The 24203-nt window shown below is 44.7% G+C and overlaps 1 protein-coding gene across 4 annotated transcripts in view; it reads right to left on the minus strand.

Annotated features, from left to right (window-relative positions):
• Positions 1-24203, minus strand: part of GARNL3 (GTPase activating Rap/RanGAP domain like 3) — a 161475-nt gene that overhangs the window by 29351 nt on the left and 107921 nt on the right. For all 4 annotated transcript variants that reach the window (XM_043917122.1, XM_043917119.1, XM_043917121.1 and 1 more), the window contains 9 exons: positions 18610-18685; positions 17877-17975; positions 16716-16819; positions 9203-9311; positions 6945-6990; positions 5847-5953; positions 4745-4860; positions 2516-2620; positions 1288-1362 (listed from right to left, as the gene is read on the minus strand). In XM_043917122.1, coding sequence (XP_043773057.1) covers positions 1288-1362; positions 2516-2620; positions 4745-4860; positions 5847-5953; positions 6945-6990; positions 9203-9311; positions 16716-16819; positions 17877-17975; positions 18610-18685 — 837 coding nt within the window. The remainder of the gene's footprint in view (positions 1-1287; positions 1363-2515; positions 2621-4744; positions 4861-5846; positions 5954-6944; positions 6991-9202; positions 9312-16715; positions 16820-17876; positions 17976-18609; positions 18686-24203) is intronic.

The raw sequence follows: 24203 nt of genomic DNA on the forward strand, positions 1-24203 counted from the left end.
AATTATTCCTGTCTTGGAAAATCATGCTATCCCTTTATGAAACCTACCAGCCTCAAAATGAGTGACCTCATTGCTGAGATGAGGCTCGGGCTGTTGTGAAAAGATCACACAAAGGACGTGAAGATATTTTATAAACTGAAAGAGGGCTGCCCAAGTGCAGGTCATTACTTGGAATGGCACTTCCCTAAGAACTTTTTAAGAAAGTTACTAAATCTTATTGGACTGTGCGATCTATGAAGTCCTTGACAACACTACAAATTCTACTATTCAAATGAATAAGCAGACAGTGGGAATTTTGGCAACCTTTGGAAAAGATACTTTACCATTGGTCTTGTCTTAAATTGGCTGTGGTATTTCAGCACTGGTTGTATTTTGAGCGCATCATTTTCTTGAAACCAGACTTTGAACTGTGTAGGTTCTACAGTTCAGATATAGATCATCTATACCTTTAGGGCGAAAGTAGATATATTCATAATTCTTTTGCTTTTACAATGGCCACTTCTCCAGTGATACATTGTCTGTGGAGTTGTTCCATTTAATTATCTTTTACATATTCTGAACATAGATATAATGAAGTATGTAGGGTACGACTTTACAATGCAAATAATGCAAACAGTAAGTTCACACTGTGATTTGTTTCTGTGTTTTCTCTTCTGTGCTTGATGACCACCTGGTTCTTCCTCCACGGGAGCAGAAATGATCAGACGCCGTGCCATGAATGGGTGGCAGAGGCGGCAGTGACTGCTGAGCGGTGGCCTCTGAGCAGCTGCGTCGGCACCAACTCGAGGGAGACGCACACTCTCAGGCCCGCTCAGACCTACGGAATCAGAGGTCCGGGGGGTGGCTCTAGCCCACACGAAGCTGCAGAAATACTGCCCGAGAGCCTTGCTGTTGAGTGCGTCCGTGGTCAGCAGCACAGGCGCCACCTGAGAGCTTGTTGCAAACACAGGATCACGGCCCGGCTGCAGAGCTGTTGGTGAGAGCCTCATTTGGTCAGGATGTCCGAGCGGTCTGTACACACACAAGGCTTGAGGCACACTGCGGGGCTCAGTCTGCCTGTCCAGGCCCGGCCCAGCAGCTCTGCCCCTTGAAGCAAAGGTGCAGGCACACCATGGAAGCCAGGAGGCGCTCATTAAATGCTGCCCAACCTTACCTAGGGCTTCGTCGGCAGACTCCGCCACAGACAAGCTCTTCTTCCTCCTGTCCCACAGAGCTCTTTCTAAGAATCTCAATAACTTCCCTGAAGACACAGGACATTCAAAGCTGAACATGAAAGCATCAACTCACCTCTTTTTTACAGATCCCCGATGCCACCAAGCTTGATGGAGCGTCCCCTCTCACGATGGATTTCAGCTTTAGTGCCTTACAGAACAGAGATCTCTTTCAGTTTATCAGGCAGTAAAAGCAGAAGAATCAAGTTATGACTTGAAAAAAACTTTTTAAAATGAAACAGGAGTAATTTCAGGCTTGTTTCAGGTACCCACGCTGCCCTATCACTGAAGATAAGGAAAGGAGTCAGCTGGATCTAATGACTTCAAATGCATTCTGTCATTTCAACTGATCAATATATCAGTACAGTTATTTCCAAACCACCAGTACTGAAAAAAATCCGCAGGTCCTTCCTCAAACTTGATGAATCAGATTTTCTGAAAGTAGAGTCGGGGTACTATCTTTGAACACGGACCAAAGTTGGAGGCCCCGGTGACAGGGCTCCTGCTTTGGGAAAAGGTTATCTTTGCTGCTAAGCTTTCGTGATTGCCTTGCTGATTAGCTTCCACTTTCAGGTCAGAATCTTGTCTGCAGCAGATAGCTCTTCTCCTCCTTCTTGTGACATGGGACCAAGGCAGAAGGCTGTGTCACCTCCAGAACTGAGAAACACTAATGTCACGGAGGAGCCAGGCAGAGAGGAAATGGATTCCTCTAAAACCTGGAATAAGGTGATGCCCGGTAGCCACCTCTCTGTGACGACTGCTTCCAAGCGGTAGGGGGGAAATCAGGGTCTCCTGCAAGGACAGACCCCACTGTGCTGACTCCTGCCAGGGTCCAGTTCAAGGTGCTTTCCCTAAATTGGCTCTCTACTCTTCAGAAAATCCCCAGGAGTCAAGCAAATGGTATGTGCTCCCTTGACAAGAGGGAACAGGGACTGAGCCCTGTGGCCTCTTGTCCCAGCCAGCATCACCCCTCCTCATATAAAGAACAAGGTCCTACTGTACAGCACAGGGAACTATATTCAATATCCTGTGATGAACCACAATGGAAAAGAATATGAAGAAGAATATAAATATGTATAACTGAATCGTTTTGCTGTACAGCAAAAATTAACACATTGAAAATCAATTATACTTCAATAAAATTAAAAAAAAAAATCCTCCTTATGGTTCCCCAATGATCCTAAGAGAAGTGACAGAGCTCCTCCAGAAGTGTGCAAACATGACATTCCTTGCAGAAGGGCCATCTGGTTTGGATGGACTCACAACTCCGTGTCTTACACAACAGGTGTCAGAGGAAAACCCACCTGTCCTATTCTAACGAACTCTGCCTGGCGGGCCTCCTCTTTCTTCCTCGCTGACTTGGGCGACTCCGGTAAGACATCACTGAAAGATCGTCTATTAAGCATGTTCTGAAAAAGAAAGACAAGTTATAAATTCCAAAGATGGTTATCAAATCTCATCTTTGTCTTCTCTTAATCCACAAACCTATTTGTCCAAACAGTCCTACTTCTGCTGCCTCTATTCATTCACTCAATAAGCATACATGGAGCACCGCTCCCGTGTCCGCCCAGGTCTGTGTGAGGCATGAGGGATTAAGGAGTCAACGGGGGGAGAGCCAGTCCCGCGGAAGGGCTGAGAGCAGGGCTCAGAAAGCAAGCACACCAGCCGCTCCACTCACTAACCACCTCCCAGAGTGATCGGCCACTACGCTGCACAGCTCCAAGGATGCCGTTCTCAGAGAAGGTGCCCCGGAACACGACGCACTCAACTCCATGCAAACAGGGCCCCCTGGACTTGTCAGCTCTGTGGCCTTCTGGGTAATTTTGGGCAAGGAACTTAATTTCTGAGTCTCAGTGTCTTTGTGTCGCTAATACCTGTCTCTGAGGTGTGTTACAAGGACTAAGGGAGGAAATGCGTGGGAGGTGCTTGAGCACACTCAGTAAATGTCAGTTTTCTTCCAGACAGCAGTCAGAGAACTAGGTGCATGCTTGCAGTCAGCATGTAGTGGCTGGGCACCTATGCTCTGTGGGATCTGGGCAATGTGGTGGACACAATCTCTGTCCTCATGGAGCAGAGTCTATGGGGAAGATAAAGTAACTGACTACACGACTGGCACATGGATAATTTCTATGAAGGGGAGATACATAAAGCATCTGGAGGCATTTAACAGGGGCACTTGGCTTCAGCTGGGGGCTGGGGAGGGCCTGTTAAGGCAGTGATGCTTCAGCTGAGATCTGCAAAGACATCACATACTCTTCTTGGTACCCTTTCTTCATTGGAAGGACTGATGCTGAAGCTCCAATACTTTGGCCACCTGATTTGAAAAACCAACTCACTGAATAAGACCCTGATGCTTGGAAAGATTGCGGGCAGGAGGAGAAGGGGGTAACAGAGGATGAGATGGTTGGATGGCATCACCGACTCAATGGACATGAGTTTGAGCAAACTCAGGGAGATAATGAAGGACAGAATAGCATGGCATGCTGCAGTCTATAGGGTTGCAGAGAGTGGGACATGACTTAGCAACTGAACAACAATAACTCTCTCTTCATCCTTCCTTGACTTTCAGGAAATAAAGAAATGGGCAGATTGCCAATTATGGCTGGCTATTTAGGGCCTTGGGTTTGGTCTGGCCCAAGCCCTGTAAGTAGCTGGGTGTAGAGACCAGCTGGAAATCAAGGGCACCTATAAGATGGCGATGGTCACTGGTTTGAAGGGAAAGGACCACATGAGCACCAGTTTGTTCTGATGTTCTTCATCTCCCCGGGGTGAGACCAGAAACTACATTTATGTTCACATTCAGTAGCAACTCCTGTTGCTGGAGTTTGTGGCCGCACTGATTCTAGGGGAGTGTCCCTACTTGTTCTGTGTTCTTTGTTAAATGCGAGAAATGCTTCTAAACAATGAAGATTTCATTCTGCATTAACACTTGTTAGCCACCCTGACACATGGCGATCTTATACTGAGTTTGGAGGCCTCCAAAGTGTGTGGGGCCCTCGAGGTGCTGGGCTCCTCAAGGGAGGAGCTGGGTCTCATCAGTGTGGATACACCTTCAGCCTAGGAAGTGTCTGGTGCAATGTGGATTTTCAGTAAATGCACAGGCATATTTCAGTGCCTGAATGTGGTGCTCGACAGTAAATCTCCAGAAAACCTTAAGACAGCGTAGTCTCTCTCCCAAAACTCTACTTCGCCTGCCCATCAGTCCCATGGCACAGGTAACGCTGAGCGGCACACCCCAGGTCAGCCACCCCAAAGCCCGCCACTGCCCCGGGGGCTGTGGACTGGCACTCGTGCCCCCGCCTACACGGCCACCCCCTCAGGCTTGTTTAGGAAAGTCGCACTCCTGCACATGTACATTCAACATCCCCTCTTCCCATGGTATCCACGAGAGAACCCCAGGCCCTGGCGGCCACAGTCCAGCGTTGACAGCAAGGATCAGGAGACGCTACACTCATAACCAGGACCATCACGAGGACTTGTGTTCTCAATTCAGACCCCGTGGGAAGGAAAGAAGACCACGGACCCGGGGTTACCTTGTGCAAATCTGGCATCAAATCCTGGTATAAAGATCGAATCAACATATCCAGAGTTCGTCGACGTTTCTGGGCGAATGTTGGGGTTTCCAAAGTGGCTTTTTCACCATTAATTACTAAAATAAATCAAGTTACAAAGGGAAATACAAATGTTAGGTTATTGAAGAATGTCCTTCTCAAGGAAACTTCTCACTGTAAATGCCACCCATTTCCTAATGCTCTTATTACCCTTCTTTCATGGAAGAATCCTTAAAAACTCGCTAAATTTCTCTGTACAAACTCATAGTCCATAGGTATATCTATCTTGCCTTTCCTGTTGGATAACAAGATTCCTAAGCAGAGGGTATAACTAATTACCTGAAGACCTAGCGCACCCAAACCTGCCCTCATCCACCATTCCACCCACCTACTCACCCACCCACTAATCCATCCATCCATTAATCCACCTACCCACCCATCCACCCATCCATCCAACACATGGGCCAAACCATAGGATGCTATTTGATGGGATTAAATATATATTTGCTGCATTTTGTTAGAAAAAATAACACCACCACTGCCCAAGCAGAGTACTGGAATTCTTAGCCCAATAAAAGTTTCTTCTGGAAGAAAAAGCTGGTGGTTTAGTGGACTACAGACACTGAGTCAATACAGTGGAATGCCCAGTTACACATTAGCACACAGAATAGGAAGTGTGCAGTAGAGCTAGGAGCTTGAGGTCGAGACAGTTATGGGTTTGAATCCCAGCTGTGCTGCTGACTGAGCATTCTTAAGCAAATTATTTAGATCCTTGGGCCTCAACTTTCTATTATGTAAAATGAATATAACCATATTTCCTTATGGGGTTGTAAGAACGTGATACAACACATATAAAAGAGCACCGAGCTAGGCCTATTGAACTGAATAAATATTAGTTATTTGGTGGAGAGACCTCCAAAACACCATCAGAAAACTAAATACATTTCTCACAAAAAATTAACAGAACATGGAATGCAATCAATGCTTAAATGATGATATCTTCTGTACAGCATCTTGCAAGAATTAGAAGGAATGTATTTTGATGTAGAACAAGGTACAAAAACATTTCAAAATAGAAACTTACATTTCACTAGCAAAAAGTCCCTGAATTCCTGGTGGTCTGTAAACACCGGTGGGGATGGCAAAGGTGGGCCAAAGAGTGGTACGCTTTCCTCTGAAAATATTTTCAGCCTGTGTAGAGAACATTGTAGAGTTAGTTGGTTTTTCTTAAAAGATCATCAATGTCTGGATCTTAAATTTCTCCAGTTGCATATGTGATGTGTTAGGAATACTTCCACAGGAGGAAGGCATTCTCTGTGCTTCCAGAACTTCGGCCACCATGCAGCAATCCTATCTACTTTAGGGCAAAGATCAGGTCTTCCTGGATCCTTCATGGTCCAGCCCACCAAGCGGTGGGAAAGTCACCCACCGCAGTAATGACAGCAAAGACCACCACTTGCACCCACTGCACAACAGGCAGCATACTTGGCAGTTTAAGACATAGCATCAGTGGATTCTTAGCATCCTGCCAAAGTAGAGCCATTACCTTCCTTCCACAGACAAGGCTTGAGGCTCCAAGAAGATAAACACTTTTCCCTTAGAGCTTCAAAGTTAGTAAGCAACAGAGCTGGGATTCCAACCCAGGTCTATTTGCCTCATAGTTCATCCTCTTTCCACATCATGATACCTTTTAACAGATTAATTTTTGAGAACAAAAGGATAAACAGGCAAGGATATAGCTTAGGAAGGAGGGTGCTCTGGGCAAGATCAAACATATCACATTTGTGCTCTCTGTGGAGCACAATCACATTCCAAGCTAGCCCTGACCCTCGGGTCTTCTGCACAGAGCAACCCGGTATGAAACAGGGGACTGCCCTGGTGATCCAGTGGCTAAAACTCCATGCTCCCAGTGCAGGGGTCCCAGGTTCAATCCCTAGTGAGGGCGCTAGATCCCACATGCTGCAACTAAAGATCCTGAGTGCTGCAACTAAGACGCAGTGCAGCCAAATAAAAAATCCCAAATCAAAACAAAACACTATATGAAACAAGCTTTTCCTGAAGACACAGTCTTTCAAGTCAATCAAGAAATAGGTAATAAATCAAGAGTCTCATAAAATGAATGCCAAATTAACATGTAGACATGAGAATTAGAACAAGCTGTCAAGATAATGTTGTTACTAACCTGTAATTGTCCTTTTGCTGATCATACCTCACTAAGGCAAAAATATCTGTGGTGATGGTTAAGGAAATCAATTAAGGACCCAATGCACACAGTCAAAAGCTTGTGTTTGGTAAACCCCAGGTAAAGGATCATCTTGGACCTGCTCTCCTGGGGTCAGGGCACCTGTCACCCTGGAACCTTGACTTCTGTAAAAGAGACAGCCAGGAAAAAAAAAAAAAGAGAGACAGCCAGGGGAGACACAGGTTTGACCTCTGCATGCTCATCCTTTTGGGAAAGGGCTTCACCTCCAAATCTGTCAGAAAAGCAATATAAATAACGCTATGAAAACACTATGACAAAGCAAAACCAGAGCAAAAAGATCACTTCCCTTGCCTGGAAATATATACAAGATCCCCAATGAAATTAGCCAGATATTTCATCTCACACATTTTGAAAGGAAAAGCAGTTTAAATGTTTCCACTGTATACTTTCCCTCTCTCTCCGTCTGGCTTTTAGTAGACAAAACAAACCCAAACAGTGTAGCTGGTGGCAGTCTCTAGGCACAATCTACTTTGCTCATGTTGGGCACGTTGAGTCTAAAATAGTACCACCTCCACCAGCTTTTTTTTTCTTCTCCCATTCCTCCTCCTCCCCCAGCATCTCCCAGCCCTAGCTTCTCTTAGCTAGGGTTGAAATACCATACTCTTCAATCCCTCAGAGTGCTCCCACTCTTAGATTTGTCCCTTTGGAGAAACAAACGAGCCCAGTTCCAAATCTAAAACTCATAATGAAAGGAAATTCTAAAAATAATGATGATCTCTCTGTTACTCTGAGTCACCTCCCTCACCCTCCTGGAATTTTCTTTTGTTCTGTAAGAAGAACCGCTGCAGGAAGGGGGAAATATTAGTCCTCCATCCCAGTGACCAGAACAAGATATCACTTATTATTAATGTGTATGTGCATACCTGTTTTCTTCCCTGCCCTCATGGCAATTTTCAGCTTTTAAAAACATACATACTGGGGCTTCCCTGGTGGTCCAGTGGCTAAGACTCTGTGCTTGCAATGCAAGTGGTCTGGGTTCAATCCTTGGTCAGGGAACTAGATCCTGCATGCCACAACAAGGATCAAAGATCTCGAGTTCCACAACTAAGACCCAGCACAGCCAAATAAATAAATGTGCTCAGTTGCTTCTGTCATGTCTGACTGCGATCTCATGGACTGTAGCCTGCCAGGCACCTCTGTCCATGGGATTATCTCGGCAAGAATACTGGAGTGGGTTGCCAGTTCCTCCTCCGAGGGATCTTCCTGACCCAGGGATCAAACCCGTGTCTCCTGCAGCTCCTGTATTGGCAGGTGGATTCTTTATCCCTGAGCCACCTGGGAAGCCCCCAAATAAATGATTTAAAGAAAAACTTACATTCTATAATGTTAGGACATAAGCGAACAAGCTAGAGGATGCAAAGCAATCTATTTGAAGATGCCATGAGTCACAATGGTCCTAGCTCCCAGCATCTTTACTGGGGTCTCCAGGGAACATGAATAACTAGACCAGAATTCATTCTGAAAAATGCCTGTTAGTTGTCTTTTACTTATTATGGGAAACCTGTAGGTACTGCTACTTGCCTTTGACTTATTATGGGCAGCATGACAGCTGGGTCTCACTGTCATGGCCAGTGGCCCAGGACAATGGGGCCATGGTTGGGGATGTGTTGGGCTGGCCATGCTCATGCCCCAGGTCTGTCTGAGTGCAATGAGCTTGGACATTACTGAGAACTTCAGTAGGTCTTCAGTAGGTCTTTCAGCAATGTGAGCTAAAAGAGGGATGTGAGGAAGCGGAGGGAAAGCAAATAAAAATAGGATTAATTCTATCACTTCTCAAATGTCAAGAGATGGTAATGCAGCAGCCATTCCCAGGACTTAGAACCAACAAAGATACATCATTTTGGCTTTTTATCTCAGCTTGCAAGTTTTTTATACCTAAAGTAAATTTCTCAGAGCATTAACTACCTATAATTCTTCTAATTCCCTTATTATCAGTGGAGGGTAGGAAGTTCCCCTCATTTCATAGACACTTGAGGAAAGGGAAGACAGTTCCTAAGTGAAGAATTCTCTGAGAATAAATAAGTCCATCCATCACTGCAGTGGACAGAGACAGTGGCTCCTGGGATCTAGCGAGCAAAACAAACAGCATGTGCCAGTCCACCATAACATTAGGCTTCAGGGTCATTTCAGGTCCAGCGAGGCTAACCCTCAGGAGGGTTCACACAGGCCCAGGATACGTGTGAAGTGGGAGCGGATCATGGAAGGCTTGAAGGCAGGAGAAGGTTCCTCCCCTTCCTGGAACACTATGGTGACGATGTCGTTTCCAATGTGGCGCTTCCTTTCCACCTGGATGCAAATGAACAGCATCACTGAGAAGGCCGCTCACACACGGTATGTTCCCAGAGTTAATGCGCTAATGCAGCAAAACAAACTCCAATGCTCACAGAGCCCTGAGCTTCAGTATCTTTGACTCCTTGCCTCCCAAACTTCTCCAGCCCATCTCCTGGCTCATCCGGCAGTCTCCTCCGCTCCTCATCCAACTCAGGCCTGCATTTAATCTTCACTACCCTCCCCTAGGCGCCTCCTAACAGTCTCCTCGCCTCCATTCTCTCCCACTTTACTGCTCTGATCAGGTTCACCTTCACTCCTGCTTCATCTCCTTAGCCTGGAGTTCAAGGCCCCCAGATCAGAGGCATTACATCAGAATTCCCTGGGGACGGGCTCAAATATGCACATTTAAAAATATAAATGAATGCCTTCACTAGTTCTGAAGCACATACTTGGTGAGAACAGTGGCCCTATCTAATCTGACCCCAGCTGACCTTTCTAAAATCATCTTCTAGAGCTAGGGCCAGTAAATCTTTTTTTTTTTTAATTAATGTTTTTTAATTGAAGGATAATTGCTTTACAGAATTTTGCTGTTTTCTGTCAAACCACAACATGAATCAGCCATAGATATACATATATCCCCTCCCTTCTGAACCTCCCTCCCACCTCCCTCCCCATCCCACCCCTCTAGGTTGATACAGAGCCCCTGTTTGCGTTTCCTGAGCCAGACAGCAAATTCCCATGGCTATCTATTTTGCATATGGTAATGTAAGTTTCCATGTTACTCTTTCCATACATCTCACCCTCTCCTCCCCTCTCCCCATGTTCATAAGTCTATTCTTTATGTCTGTTTCTCCATTGCTGCCCTGGAAATAAATTCTTCAGTACCATTTTTCTAGATTCCGTATCCATGCATTAGAATACGGTATTTATCTTTCTCTTTCTGACTTACTTCACTCTGTATAATAGGTTCTAGGTTCATCCACCTCATTAGAACTGTCTCAGATGCGTTCCTTATTATGGCTGAGTAATATTCCATTGTGTATATGTCAGTAAATCTTTTCTGTGAAGGTCCAGACTCTTGACAGTCCCTTGTACTGCAAGGAGATCAAACCAGTCAATCCTAAAGGAAATCAACCCTGAATATTCATTGGAAGGACTGATGCTGAAGCTCCAATACTTTGGCCACCTGATGTGAAGAGCCGACTCATTGGAAAAGACCCCAATGTTGGGAAAGATCGAGGACAGGAGGGAAATAAGGGGTAACAGAGGAAGAGATGGTTGGATGGCATCACCGACTCAATGGACATGAGTTTGAGCAAGCTCCAGGATATGGTGAAGGACAGGGAAACCTGGTGTGCTGCAGTTTATGGGGTCGCTAAGAGTTGGTCATGACTGGGCAACTTGATGCTTTTGAACTGTGGTGTTGGAGAAGACTCTTGAGAGTCCCTTGGACTGCAAGGAGATCCAACCAGTCCATCCTAAAGGAAATCAGTCCTGAATATTCACTGAAAGGACTGATGTTGAAGCTGAAACTCCAATCCTTTGGTCACCTGATGTGAAGAACTGACTCATTTGAAAAGACCCTGATGCTGGGAAAGATTGAAGGCAGGAGGAGAAGGGGAAGACAGAGGATGAGATGGTTGGCTGGCATCACCGACTCAATGGACATGAGTTTGAGTAAACTCTGGGAGTTGGCAATGGACAGGGAAGCCTGGCGTGCTGCAGTCCATGGGGTCACGAAGAGTCAGACACGACTGAGCGACTGAACTGAACTGAACTGAGCAACTGAACAACAACTAAGGTCCAGACAGTAAGTATTTTGGGGTATGCAGATCATACTATTTACAACCATGCAGCTCTGCTGTCGTGGCACAAAAGCAGCTGTAGACAATTCATAAATCAATGGGCAAGATTGTTTTCCAATAACACTTTATTTAACAAATCAAGCAGTCTGCTGGATCTGGTCCATGGGCCATAGTTTGCCAAGCCCTGTCTAAGACCTTTGCATAACTGGCCAAAGAGAATGATTCACTTTTCTCCATGGATCCCTCGTGTGTCCCCTATTCTACATTGTAAGCTCCTGAGAACAGGATCTCTATCTGACTCATATAAGATAATACTCTTATTTTGCAAATGAAAAAACTAAGGCTTAGAGATGCTCTGATAATTTCAGTTCAATTCAATGCAAAAAGATTTTTGGCAATTACTTCTTAGATATGACACTAAAGGCATAGCCAATGAAAGAAAAATACATAAATTAGATTACATTAAAATTTAAAACTTCTGTTTACAATAAACGATACTATCAACAAAATAAAAAGGCACCCCCAAAAATGGGAGAAACATATACAAGTCATATATTCAATCATATATAAATAACTCCTACAACACAACAACAAAAAAACTCAAATAATGTGATTAAAATATAAGCACAGGACTTGAATACACAATGCTTTAAAGAAAATATACAGATGGATAATAAACACAAAAGATGCTCAATATCACTAATAATTAGAGAAATGCAAATCAAAAGCAAAATGAGATACCACCTCACACCCATCAGAATAGCTATTTTAAAACAACTCAAATAACAAGTGTTGTTACAAATGTGGAGAAATTGGAGCTCATGCATTGCTGGTAGGAATGTAAAACAGAGCCACTACTGGGAAAAATATTTTAAAAATTAAACACAGAACTACCATATAATCCAGTAATTTCACTTTTGGGTATATACTCCCAAAATTGAAAGCAGATACTCAAACAAATATTTGTACACCAATGCTCTTAGCAGCTGTATTGATAACAGCTGAAAGGTGGAAATGACTCAAGCATCTACCAATGGATAAAGAAAATATGGTATAAAAATGTGGAATACTACTCAGCCTTAAAAAAGAAGGAAATTCTGACACATGGTACAATATGGATGAACCTGAGGACATTGTGATAGTGAAATAAGCCAGACAGAAAGGAAAAATGTATGATTCCACTTACATAAGATTCCTAGAATGATGAAATTCATCAAGACAGAGAGGATTGCGGTGGGTGCCAAGGGCTGGGGGAGGGAGAAATGTGGATTTACTGATTAATGGGTACAGGCTTTCATTATGGGAAGATGATAAAGTTCTGGAGATGGACCGTGGTGATGACCTGCACAACAATGCACTTAATGGAATTAATGTCACTGAACTGTAAATTCAAAAGTGGTTAAAATTGTAAATGTTATGTTAAAATGACAATAAGTAATTGCTGATCCATCAACTGATGAATGGATAAACAAAATGTATCTATAAAATAGGAAATTATTCTGCAATAAAAAGGGATGAAATACAGATACAGGCTACAACATGGACAAACCTTGAAAACATGACAAGTGCAAGAAGCTAGTTACAAAAGACCACATATGATGTGATTCCATTTATACAAAATGTCCAGAATAGGCAAATCGAAAGAGAAAGCAGGTTGCTAGTTACCAGAGGCTAGGCAGCGGGGAGTGGGGAGTGATGGCAAAGCCCTGAGAGATTTCTCTTCGGGGTAATGAAATATTCTAAAATTGACTGTGGTGATAGCTGAATAATCATGTGAACATATTTAAGTGGGTTAAGTGAATGGTATATGAAATATGTCTCAATAAAGTTTTTATATATATTTTTATAAGTAATTATTTAGCTCCTGCTCTATACAAGGAACAAAGCAGACAAAATTCCTGCCTTCGTGGGGCATACACTCTAGCAGTGCGCACAGAAATTACACAGTAAACGTAAACAAGTATTCTAAATAATATGTGTAATGTTAGGTGACACTGTGTGCCATGGAGGAACGGGAGCCGTGCAGGGGCCTGGGGGCGCTGGGGTTGGGTGGGTTGTGGCTTTAATTCAGTCATGGGGTCATTTTAACAGCGGGCATTTGGGTAGATCTGAGGGTGGTGAGTGAGTCAGCCAGAGGATACCAGGTAGCAGAGAGTTCTAGGCAGAAGGAAGGGTAACTTAAAGCCTTGGAGCTTTAAGTGGAGCAGTGTCTGGTGACTCGGGACAGGAAAGGGAGACAATGTGACTGGAAGGGAGGAAACCAGGAGAGCAGTGGGTGAGGGGACCAGAGAGGAGCGGAGGCCACTCGGGGCCTTCAGCCACTCTAAGGATCTGAGTTTGACTCTGAGTGAAGCGGAAGCCACTAGGTGTTTGGGAAGAGGCTGACACGCATTTTTAAGGATCGCTCTGGCCAGTGGATTGAGAAATACTCTGTCAGGGCACCAGGGAGGCTGGAGAGGCATTTATTCAGCATGGTAACTGAAGTGTGACAAAAGCTCAGGTGTCACCTGAAGGTCGAGCCCACAGGATTTCCTGACAAACTGAATGTGGGATGAGAAGGAGAGACAAGAATCAAGAATGATTCTAAGGCCATCTTGCCCCAGACACTGAAAGAGGAGGGAATTCAGCTTTGGACAGGCAGGGTATGAGACGCGGAGCCCAGGGGAGGCGTCAAGAAGGCTGCATATTTGGTCTGGAGTTCCCCCTAGGCTGGCTGGGGATGTAAGTTTGGGAGTCTGTGGCAGATAAAACCTATTCAGAGCCATGAGATGCGCTGGGACATGAATGGGTGTGTGAGTGTAGAAAGAGCAGAGAAAGGAGCTGAGAACTGAGCCCTGGGGCTGTCATCACACACAGTGAGTCCAGGATCTCAGAGCCACCGTGAGGCAGAACTGGGGCTGGGTCCAGGGCTGACACAGAGCCTCTGCTTTTATCTGGTCCTGAAAGCTGCCTTCGTCCATAGTTCATCAGGCTCTCTGTCTATCAGATCTAGTCCCTTAAATCTATTTCTCACTTCCACTGTATATTCATAAGGGATTTGATTTAGGTCATACCTGAATGGTCTAGTGGTCATCCCCACTCTCTTGTTTAAGTCTGAATTTGGCAATAATCACTGCAGACGGTGACTGCAGCCATGAAATTAAAAGACGCTTACTCCTTGGAAGGAAAGTTATGACCAACCTAGATAGCATATTAAAAAGCAGAGACATTACTTTGCCAACAAAGGTCCGTCTGGTCAAGGCTATGGTTTTTCCAGTGGTTATGTATGGATGTGAGAGTTGGACTGTGAAGAAAGCTGAGTGCCGAATAACTGATGCTTTTGAACTGTGGTGTTGGAGAAGACTCTTGAGAGTCCCTTGGACTGCAAGGAGATCCAACCAGTCCATCCTAAAGGAAATCAGTCCTGAATATTCACTGAAAGGACTGATGTTGAAGCTGAAACTCCAATCCTTTGGCCACCTGATGTGAAGAACTGACTCATCTGAAAAGACCCTGATGCTGGGAAAGATTGAAGGCAGGAAGAGAAGGGGACGACAGAGGATGAGATGGTTGGCTGGCATCACTGACTCAATGGACATGAGTTTGAGTAAACTCTGGGAGTTGGCAATGGACAGGGAAGCCTGGCGTGCTGCGATTCATGGGGTCGCAAAGAGTCGGACACGACTGAGCGACTGAACTGAATTGAACTGAACTGAACTGAAAGCTGCCTTGGGTTCTGGAGCGCTGGGAGACTGGATCTTAGGGGCGAGTATGTCACAGATGTTAGGGAGAAGACAAGCCCCAGAAAGACAAATATCAACACCGGCTTCCTTGCCCCCACTGTGGTTTATTTCAGTGATAGAGGAGAGAGATGAAGGAGTTATTGTAAAACCAAAATCTACAAAATCTTTGTGAAAGTTTGTTTCTTTACATCAGATTTGGGATGTGGCTCAGACTGTTCCACTAGTGTTTTAGATGTTAGGAGATCAAAGAGCCACCAAGATCTTATGAGCCACCAAGATTTCTTGACCGTTACCTTAGGCCCCAAAGAGACCATGGCAGGTACAGACAGAGGCTTGCGGTTACTGGTTCTTCTCTGCACCGAGAAGGTTCACTGTCATTCTGCACTTCTTTGGCTCTCTTCCCCCCTGCTTTATCTTTCTGGTAATAGAGACAAGTTTCATAGTTGTGATTTTCTTCACATCTACTGATGCTGGGCAAGTACTACCCACAGATCCAGCTAAGACGTTGAGAACACTGGAGTTCATCTGGGAACATTTCAGTGCTCCTGGTGAGCCTGTTTTGTCTTAATATGCTAACAGCCCCTTCAAAAAGATAAGGTTAAAGTCTGGAGTTGGGCAAAGGTTGATCTGTCACATTTATTCCTCCTGTCTCCGACTAATGCCATCATTTGTCACAGGACACAGGCAATTTTGGTGAATGTACGGGGCTGAAAAGGTCAGGGTTGGGGGAGGAGAAGGGTTATGAAATATTTCAGTGGAATTTTTTCCCTATCATTGTTGAGATGTAAGAGGTCAACATAATTCATGGTGAGTGTGAGGGTCAGCTTGGTCTCTCTTCTCCATATGAACCCAGGATCCTAAGAGCTTCATCTCCTAAGAGGTGAAGCCTGGTAGTGATAATATAGGTCACCTCAGCCACACAAGGGAAGAAGCTTGCAAAAAGGAACTCTTAGACACTTAAGTAAGCTTACTGGGCCGAGGCACTTCCTGCTTATGCCAGTCCCTTACCAGTTAGCCTTCTAAAATCAGAGCAAGTTTAAATTCTCCAGAGGGTCTCCACTGCCTGTAAGACAATCCTCCAGCTCCTTATTCCAGGCCCCAAACCATCAAACAGAACTAGCTCTTCCTTAGCCCACCAGCTGCATGTCCCCGAAGCATCGCTACGTCTCATGATCACAACATCACTTTTTAGCCCAGCGGTCTGCTTTGTGTCTTTCTCCTACTGGAGTCTTACTGAAATAAGGACTATAAGTGTTTAGAAAAAAGCCCTTTTAGCCCTCACATCCTGTCTCTAGGTTCACATTTCTCGCAAGTCTTTGCTGAACAACTGTCTATTCATGTTTGTGACATTTACTTACACAGATGCCTTCAATGTGTACAAAAGGGATAAGAATCTAATACAAAGGTAAATGGAACCCCCCAAATCCTTAAAAAACCAGCAGCATGTATCTTTGTTATATCTAGATTTCATCAAATGGGCAAGTTTTCTCTTGGAAACAGCTAATCTCTGCGGTGGGTAGAGTGTTCTTAGGTAGTTTTTTTTGCAACGGGACACAGGCCACTGGGGAAATGGTCAGTGTTAACCTCCTGCATTAACCTGAAAAAATGCGTGCAACCATTCTGACAAGACACAGGCACACACACACATGGTCACACAGACACACAGGTGCATGACTGTCTGAGCCTTTATCTCCTGAAGGGGCCAGCACCAGTGACAGTAGTTCTTCCTAAGCCTTGGTGAAACTGCAAGCAAACAGACTGGAAACAACATCCCCAAACTGGTCCTGAAATTCAGCTCGTGTATGAACATCCACAGTCTTTGAGTCTATGAAGTCAGCAATGCGTTCTCCACACTGAGGTCACCGGTGGGTGTTTTGCGTGTTCACACATACCTGCTGTTTGTTCTCTTTGGAATATGGCAACATGGTGGAAACATGAAACATGATCTCATGCCCTTGGTAGATGGTATAAACAGAATGAATCCCTGTGGTGTCATCTGTAAAATACAATATGCATTTAGTGGGCACAGGGAATCCTGAGGCCGTAAGGAAACAGTCTTTATTTGCAGGCTAGAGGAATACAGCACAGTTAGCCCATTCCAAAGATCCTATGATCATCCACCTGAGTGGAGGCAACAGTACGAATCCCTCTCCAGCTGAGGCAAGGCTACTGCCCACGTGGGGGCCTCTTCTTCCCCCTCTAAGCTCTCTTGCTGTTTCATTCATGCCTTGCTTAGAGCAGAGGAGATTATCAGAAGTCTGAGCCCCAAGGGACAGCATGTTACAGCTCCTTGCCTTCTAGTTACTGCTGGTGTCCTGGCCAAAATGAACACAAGATGACATACAAGTAATTATCATGTCCATAAAACAAAAGGAGCTATATCCCTGGCAGCATTGTATAACGACTAATAGCATGGAGTTTGGAGTTGGGCAGACTCAGATTTGAGTTCTCATTAGCTATGTTTCTTCTGACACATTACCTCACCTTTCTCTGAGCCTCAGTTTCTTAAAACTTGCAAATAGAGATAAAAGTAGTGTCTAACTCCTAGGGGTGTCTATCAGATTATCCCAGGAAAGGGAAATGAGGCTGATGGACTCCACGAGTGACCATGGGCACACAGAGCTTGTCAGAGGGGTCATGGGGGTGGGAAGCTGGGCCTGACCACTGGGGCTGAATACTGTATCCCAACATCTACCAGCTAAGGTACTCTCAGTTAAGCTCTCACAAACCGCCTGACCTTCCCTTATTCAGAATCTGTGAAGTGACTTCAGCGTGGGCTGGTGCAGAGATAAGGCCCCCAGAGGCTCAGGGTACCCTATTTGAAGCTTATCAAATTTAGGCCAGTGAGCCTCACGTCACCTGCCTGGCTTACCTCCAGGACTGGCTGTGAAGAGCAGATAAAATGACAGAAGTACAGGCGTAAGAACAAACCCAGAAATGCTATACGGTTATAAGACAGCATACTCCACCCTGGGTATAAATTCAAATTCAGATGAGGCTGGCAAACAAAACTTCTACAAAACACAACAGAATGGAGGAGGAGGCAAGCTTACTTTTGGTGTCCAGACCACCACGGTAGCCTGTCCAGCCCTTGAGAGTGATGGTGTCACCCAGCAGATTTAAAAATTTTTGAAAAGCATCGCTTCCGATTTCTGTAAGAAGAGGTGAAGTGTGAACAAAGTGCAGTGTCCACAAGGTCCTAGTTTCTAGCTATGTACTGAAATCCTTTGAAGATTAACTAGGCTCCACGGACATTCCCTCTTCTGGAGACTGTGCAGGAGGCCCACACTTCCCAGAATCTGAGGAAAGGAAAAACTACAGAGTCAGTATAAGCAACCTGAGTGCTGCCAGGCTGGATTCACAAGGATCTAGTAATGCAGAAGGAAAACATTATTACTACTCCTATCAATAAGGAACAGGTGTTTAATACGAAAAGTGCTAAATAACAGGAAAAGAGGGCCATTTTCTAATTCTCTTAAGCATAAAAATCCCAGAGAAAAATTTCCCTGTTGCTCCTGAGATAACAAATCCCCATGTAATTTTCGTTACACTGAATCCCCCATGCCAGTGTCTGGCACAGATTCAGTGACAAATGAATATTTGTCAAATGAACAAAACTGGGCAAACATGTGTCCTACCAAATTTACCCTGAAAATTTACCCTTCAACGTCATAAAAACTATTGGTTATTTCTTTGCATTAAAGACTTAGCAGGTAAGATGAGTTGGAATCTAAATTGCAATGAGGAGGGGCAGGGTTTCTTTTAGAAAAAGGGGGAGACACTCACCATTGCTGAACATGTCATCATCTGTGAGCTGGCCATCTTTGGCAAAAAGAACCCCAAACTTGAAATTCACAGAGCCCTTACAATGAGACAACAAAAGGTGCTAGATTTAATTTTCTCATCAAAGCAGACACAGTTATGAGATGTGTTGGTCATTATTTAGGGACCCTACAGTGACCTCAATGGCTACTTGCTAGATTACTTCCTCCCCTCCACCTCAATTTTGACCCATATTAACAAAAATTATTTGTTGATTTTTATAGATTTTTATAGCTTACGGAGGAAACCCTGTGTTCTTCTGTGAGTTCACTGGAAATTTCATTACCAATGGAGCCTGCAAAATGCCAGATCCATTCTGCAGCAAAACAGTGCTCAAAGTAAATAGACCCCAGGAGCTCACAGGACTGGCACCATGCTCTGATCAGCCCAGCAGTGGCAGTCTGGAACCCAGCTAGCAGAGAGCTCAGAGAGATTCAAAGTTTAAGCCAACAACCTGAGGCTAAAAACTCACAGATTCTTTTAGAAATAGAAATGAAAACTGAAGACAATGTAGTCTAAAAGCTCATTTGCCCCAATTCCTAAAGCTATTTAATCTCAAAAAGTCACAAAACAGATGTGGGGAGAAAAAAGCAATCAAGAAGTAGCCAGTGCAAATGTTCAGTCTACTATCCTCAACATTAAATGTAAGATTAAAATCAGATCCTGTGGGAGTGATAAATACCAAATGCAAGATAGCAGCTTCTACAGGGAAGAGAGAATAGGATCGGGGAGCTCAATTGTATTTATTTATTTTTTGGCTGCGCCACTTGCCTTGCAGAATTTTTCCTGACCTAGAACTAAACCTGGGTCACCACAGTGAAAGCCCAGAATCCTAACCACTAGGCCACCAGGGAAGTACCACAATTGTGTTTTTCATATAATTTTTTCTTAAACTGAGTAATAGGTTCGTAGGTCTTCATTATATTATAGTCTATGCTTTTTTTGTAATGCATAATTAAAACAAAAATCTGAGGTTGGAAAAGATCAATTTTTGCAAGGCTGTCTGATGAGGGGATTCTAAGTTGCCAGTTAAGGAGCCAACAGAGAACCAAAGTGAATAAAATATTGCCGGCCATATTGAGAAAAAGACAATCCTTCGATGCCTCTGCCATTTGACCTCATAGAGATCATTTCTGAACTCAGAGGTCTGCTTCTGGAAAATAGGCCCTAGAGAAACAGCACAATTCTTAGGTGGAAGAGGAAAGGCTATTTTTGATTCCTCTTCTCCAACCTGTCATGGGCTTAGGCAAGGGCAGTATGGGTAGACTTGGCCTTGGGAATGTGGAAACTATTGAGATTGTAGAAAAACTAGCCTTGTAGATTGTTTCTGTTGGAAACAGCTAGGGAGTGGAATCCATTAAGAATAAAATGTTTAAAAATGACACAGTATTATAGTGACTTGGTATTAAAAGAAAATTAATATCAAAAAAATAATAACCCTACCCTCCAAAAAAGAAACTATACCCCACTTGGATTTTTAATGCAAGCCATTTCACTCCTGAGGCCTGGGAAGTGATCAGGGTGAGCCCAACCTTTGGCAGAACCTAACCTACTTTTCTCCTTCCCAAGCCTTTGCAGGGGATCTCTCAAGTCATCTAGGGGAAGACCAAATTTAGAGACGTTTAGTCCATTTCTCCATCAAGGTGATCCCCTGGAGAAGGAAATAGCAACCCACTCCAGTATTCTGCCTGGAAAATCCCATGGACAGAGGAGCCTGGAGAGCTAAAGTTCACGGATCGCAAAGAGTTGACACAACTTAGTGACTAAACAACAACAACAACAACAAAGCATTGCCAATGGGGCAGAGGTGGGTGGGTCAAGGCAGTGCACAGAATTCAGGATGGCTGGTCTGGGAGCATTCAAACTCTGAAAAGCCAAGGGGCTAAGGCTGTACTTCTAAACATTCTTCTGTCCCCAGTACATCTGAAGGACAGATGCATACCATCAGTAGTAATAATTTTCTATCTAGTGGTTTTCTCTGTAGAGTGAGGAAGACAGAGGTAGCTTTCAGGATGGTGCCTCCACCCAGGGCTCTTGCCCACCATGTGGGTCTCAGCTCACATGTCAATTCAGAGAGGCCTTCCCTGATCTCCCAACATGGTCACCCTCCCCGCACTGTTAGTCTCCTTCATGGCACCTTGTTTATCTTCTTAATAGATCTATTTACACTCTGTAATTCTTTTTATTGAACTTGCACATTTGTCTGTTTCAACCACTAGAACTTGGGCTTCTCTGGTGGTTCAGTGGTAAAGAATCTGCCTGTGGTGCTTGAGATGAAGAAGACCTGGGTTCAATCCCTTGGTCAGGAAGATCCTCTGGAGGAGGGCATGGCAACCCACTCCAGTATTCCTGCCTGGAGAATCCCATGGACAGAGGAGCCTGGCAGTTGCAAAGAGTCAGACACGACTGAAGTGACTGAGCACGCACGCACCATTAGAACGTAAGTCCCAGGGAGGAGAGATGGTACACATCTTACTCTCTGTGGAATCTCCAGGGCCCGCCACTGTGCTGAGTATTTTGGAGAGGGTTAATAAATATTCATGGAACAACTGTGTGTGTGATAAATGAGAAAAGAAACACAAGTGGTCAGAAACAACTTATTTTTCACAGTTGCCTCCAAATGGTCACCTCTTCTGCATAAACCTGTTTTTGGTAAATTTCTTGGGGTTTTTGTCAAGATCTCTGTCACTCTGGGGTTCTTCTTCTTCTTCTTTTTTTTTTGTAGCTCTTCTTTCTCTGTTTTGGGAATGATGATAGCAATCAAGTATCTCCATGACTCTGGCACCTTTTCCATTCTCAGTGGTATCTTAATAAGCACCTACAGTGGTTTGGGGTCTGACAGATAACCTTCTTAGAATAACAGCACAGGGATTAAAGCAGTGGTTCTCAAACTTGAATGGGCATCAGTATCAGCTGGAAGGCTTATTAAAATAAAGATTGCTGGCCCCATCCTCAGGGTCTCCAATCCCACAGATCTGGGGTAGGGTCCAAGAATTTGTATTTGTGACAAGTCCACAGGTGATGGTGATGCTGCTGGCCCAGGGACCCCTGTCTGAGAATCACTGGACTGGAGGAAGCAACCAGCAGAAGTCAGGAGGCTCAGGGTCACATCCAGCTGGGCTGACAGCCAGCAAGCCAAGAGCAGAAGTATTGGGTCAAAGGCTGAAACGATGAGCTGTGAACTAACAGCCCTATGCTCCACTGAATCCATGCTTTCATTTTACAGACAGGACAACTGAAGCCCAGGGAAGACGAGATGTGCCCAAGCCTGGGACTAAGCGGATGGCAGGACTGGAGCTGGAAGTTGGGGCTCCCGACTTGCAAGGCAGTGCTCTTTTCAACCCAGGGCCACGGTCTTCTCAGGATGGTTTTGAGTTGAGTGAAGTTGAGAGTTACAAGCAGAAATAGGGCCCATTGCTGCCTGATCACTGGCTGAAGCTTTGGAAAGTTTTTCTGGGGCTGCTCTGTCACTGGCACCAGCACCCTTGCCGAGAGGACCCCGCCCACTTCAAGTTCAGTTCAGTTCAGTCACTCAGTTCAGTCGGACTCTTTGAGACCCCATGGACTGCAGCATGCAGTCCCTGTCCATCACCAACTCCCGTAGTTTAAACTCACGTCCATCGAGTCAGTGATGCCATCCAACCATCTCATCCTCTGTCATCCCCTTCTTCTCCTGCCTTCAATCTTTCCCAGCATCAGGGTCTTTTCCAGTGAGTCAGTTCTTCGTATCAGGTGGCCAAAGTATTGGAGTTTCAGCTTCAGCATCACTTCAGCCTTCACTTCAGGTGGAGGCTCCCAAAAGACTGGTGCTTCAAGGCCTGGGTAAGTACTTGAAATTACGTCTCATTTAGGTAATTTTGTTTCCAGGGCTTCCCAAATGTTGTCAATGACTGACAGGGTTGTCTCCTATCTCCAGGAATCAAGGTATTGCTGAACAGAATGCACTGTATTTCTGGAGGAGATAGCTTTTATGAGGGGCTATTTGAGGAGGGCATCACTTGACTTGGGGCTATCTGACCATCACGGGTCATATTTTAACAGCGTTGAACCTGCCGTCATCGGTGCTTCATGAGGCTGGCTGCTACTTGCAGCAGGGGGTCTTGCGGGATGACTGGGAGTGCAAAGTCTCAAGACATACCTGGGCCCCCGGAGGGAAGTGACTGGTGGAGGGAATAGTGGGAACTGGTTTTATCAGGACTTCAGTCCCACTCAGACACTCACCATAGAGATAAGGTCATATTTGTAATTCCTACTCGTATGGGACTTTACATTTTTTTTTTTTTTTTGGGACTTTACATTTTTAAGTTCCAAATTTTATGAGACAGAACTCAACATGATTATAAACCAACGTATAGTCACATTTTTGAGAATTAATAGTATGCTAGGAATTATATTTCTTCTGAGAAAAGTGAAGTGTGAGAGGGAAGAATAAAGGAGGAGATGGGAATGACTCCATCTCCATGAGATGGTTGGATGGCATCACCAACTCAATGGACATGAGTTTGAGCAAGCTCTGGGAGCTGGTGAAGGGCAGGGAAGCCTGGTGTGCTGCAGTCCATGGGGTTGCAAAGAGTCGGACGTGACTGAGCGACTGAACAACAAAGCTCCGCTGATTCCAAAAGAATCTTTTGGGATCAAGAAATGATGTCCTAATTCAAAACTGGATACCCCCAGTTCCTCGTTACTCTTGTCTAGGCAATGCCTCCCTATTTCTGGGTTTCACGTGTTCCTACACATCTGTCAACCCCTCCATGTGTGTTTGCCTGGAACACCATGTTTTTTCTTGCCGAGGGGAGAGGGGGCTCTCTACACAATGGATTTCAGGACACCAACAACACTTTACCAAATAACTAACCTTTCAGGAACATCACTAATATTGTTTATTTTTTCCCTGCTCATCTTTGCAGCTGATTATCACTATAATTGGGAGGAACTGGGATAAATTCAAGAAGCAGGTGGGATTAAAGAAGAGTGCCTTGGCCACACAGCTCTCGGGGAGGCTGTGAAGGATGTTGATCACTGGTCACAGCTCTTCAAGTACATTACAACGAGTGCCCTTGTTGCTACCAGCAAATATCCCCTTAGTAAGGAAATAAAATAGAGAAATAAAGAGATGAGCTACCCCTTTTTCAAAATTTGGGAGGTCCAAAGACAAGTACGAGAGAATAAACCAAACAGCAAACAGGGGTTCTTCAAGAGAGGGAAGAAGTGGTGAAGTGGGGGAGCTTTCATGTTTCCCACTGGGGTGTGTGAGCTTAGTCGCTCAGTTGCATCTGATGCTTTGTGAACCCATGGACTGTAGCCCTCCAGGCTCCTCTGTTCATGGAATTCTCCCGGCAAGAACACTGGAGTAGGTAACCATTCCCTTTTCCAGGGGATCTTCCCAGCCCAAGATTGAACCCAGTTCTGCATTGCAGGCAGATTCTTTGCCATCTGAGCCGCCAGAGAAGCGCCTTCCTGTTTTCCACTGATACATTTCTGTATTGTTTGTCACAAAGGGCAGGTGCATATACTGTGTGGGTGTGCAGTAAATACTAATGAATTAGTAATTTTGAGAC

Source organism: Cervus elaphus, chromosome 11 (genome assembly GCF_910594005.1).
Source record: "Cervus elaphus chromosome 11, mCerEla1.1, whole genome shotgun sequence".
In the NCBI taxonomy this organism is placed as follows: domain Eukaryota; kingdom Metazoa; phylum Chordata; class Mammalia; order Artiodactyla; family Cervidae; genus Cervus; species Cervus elaphus.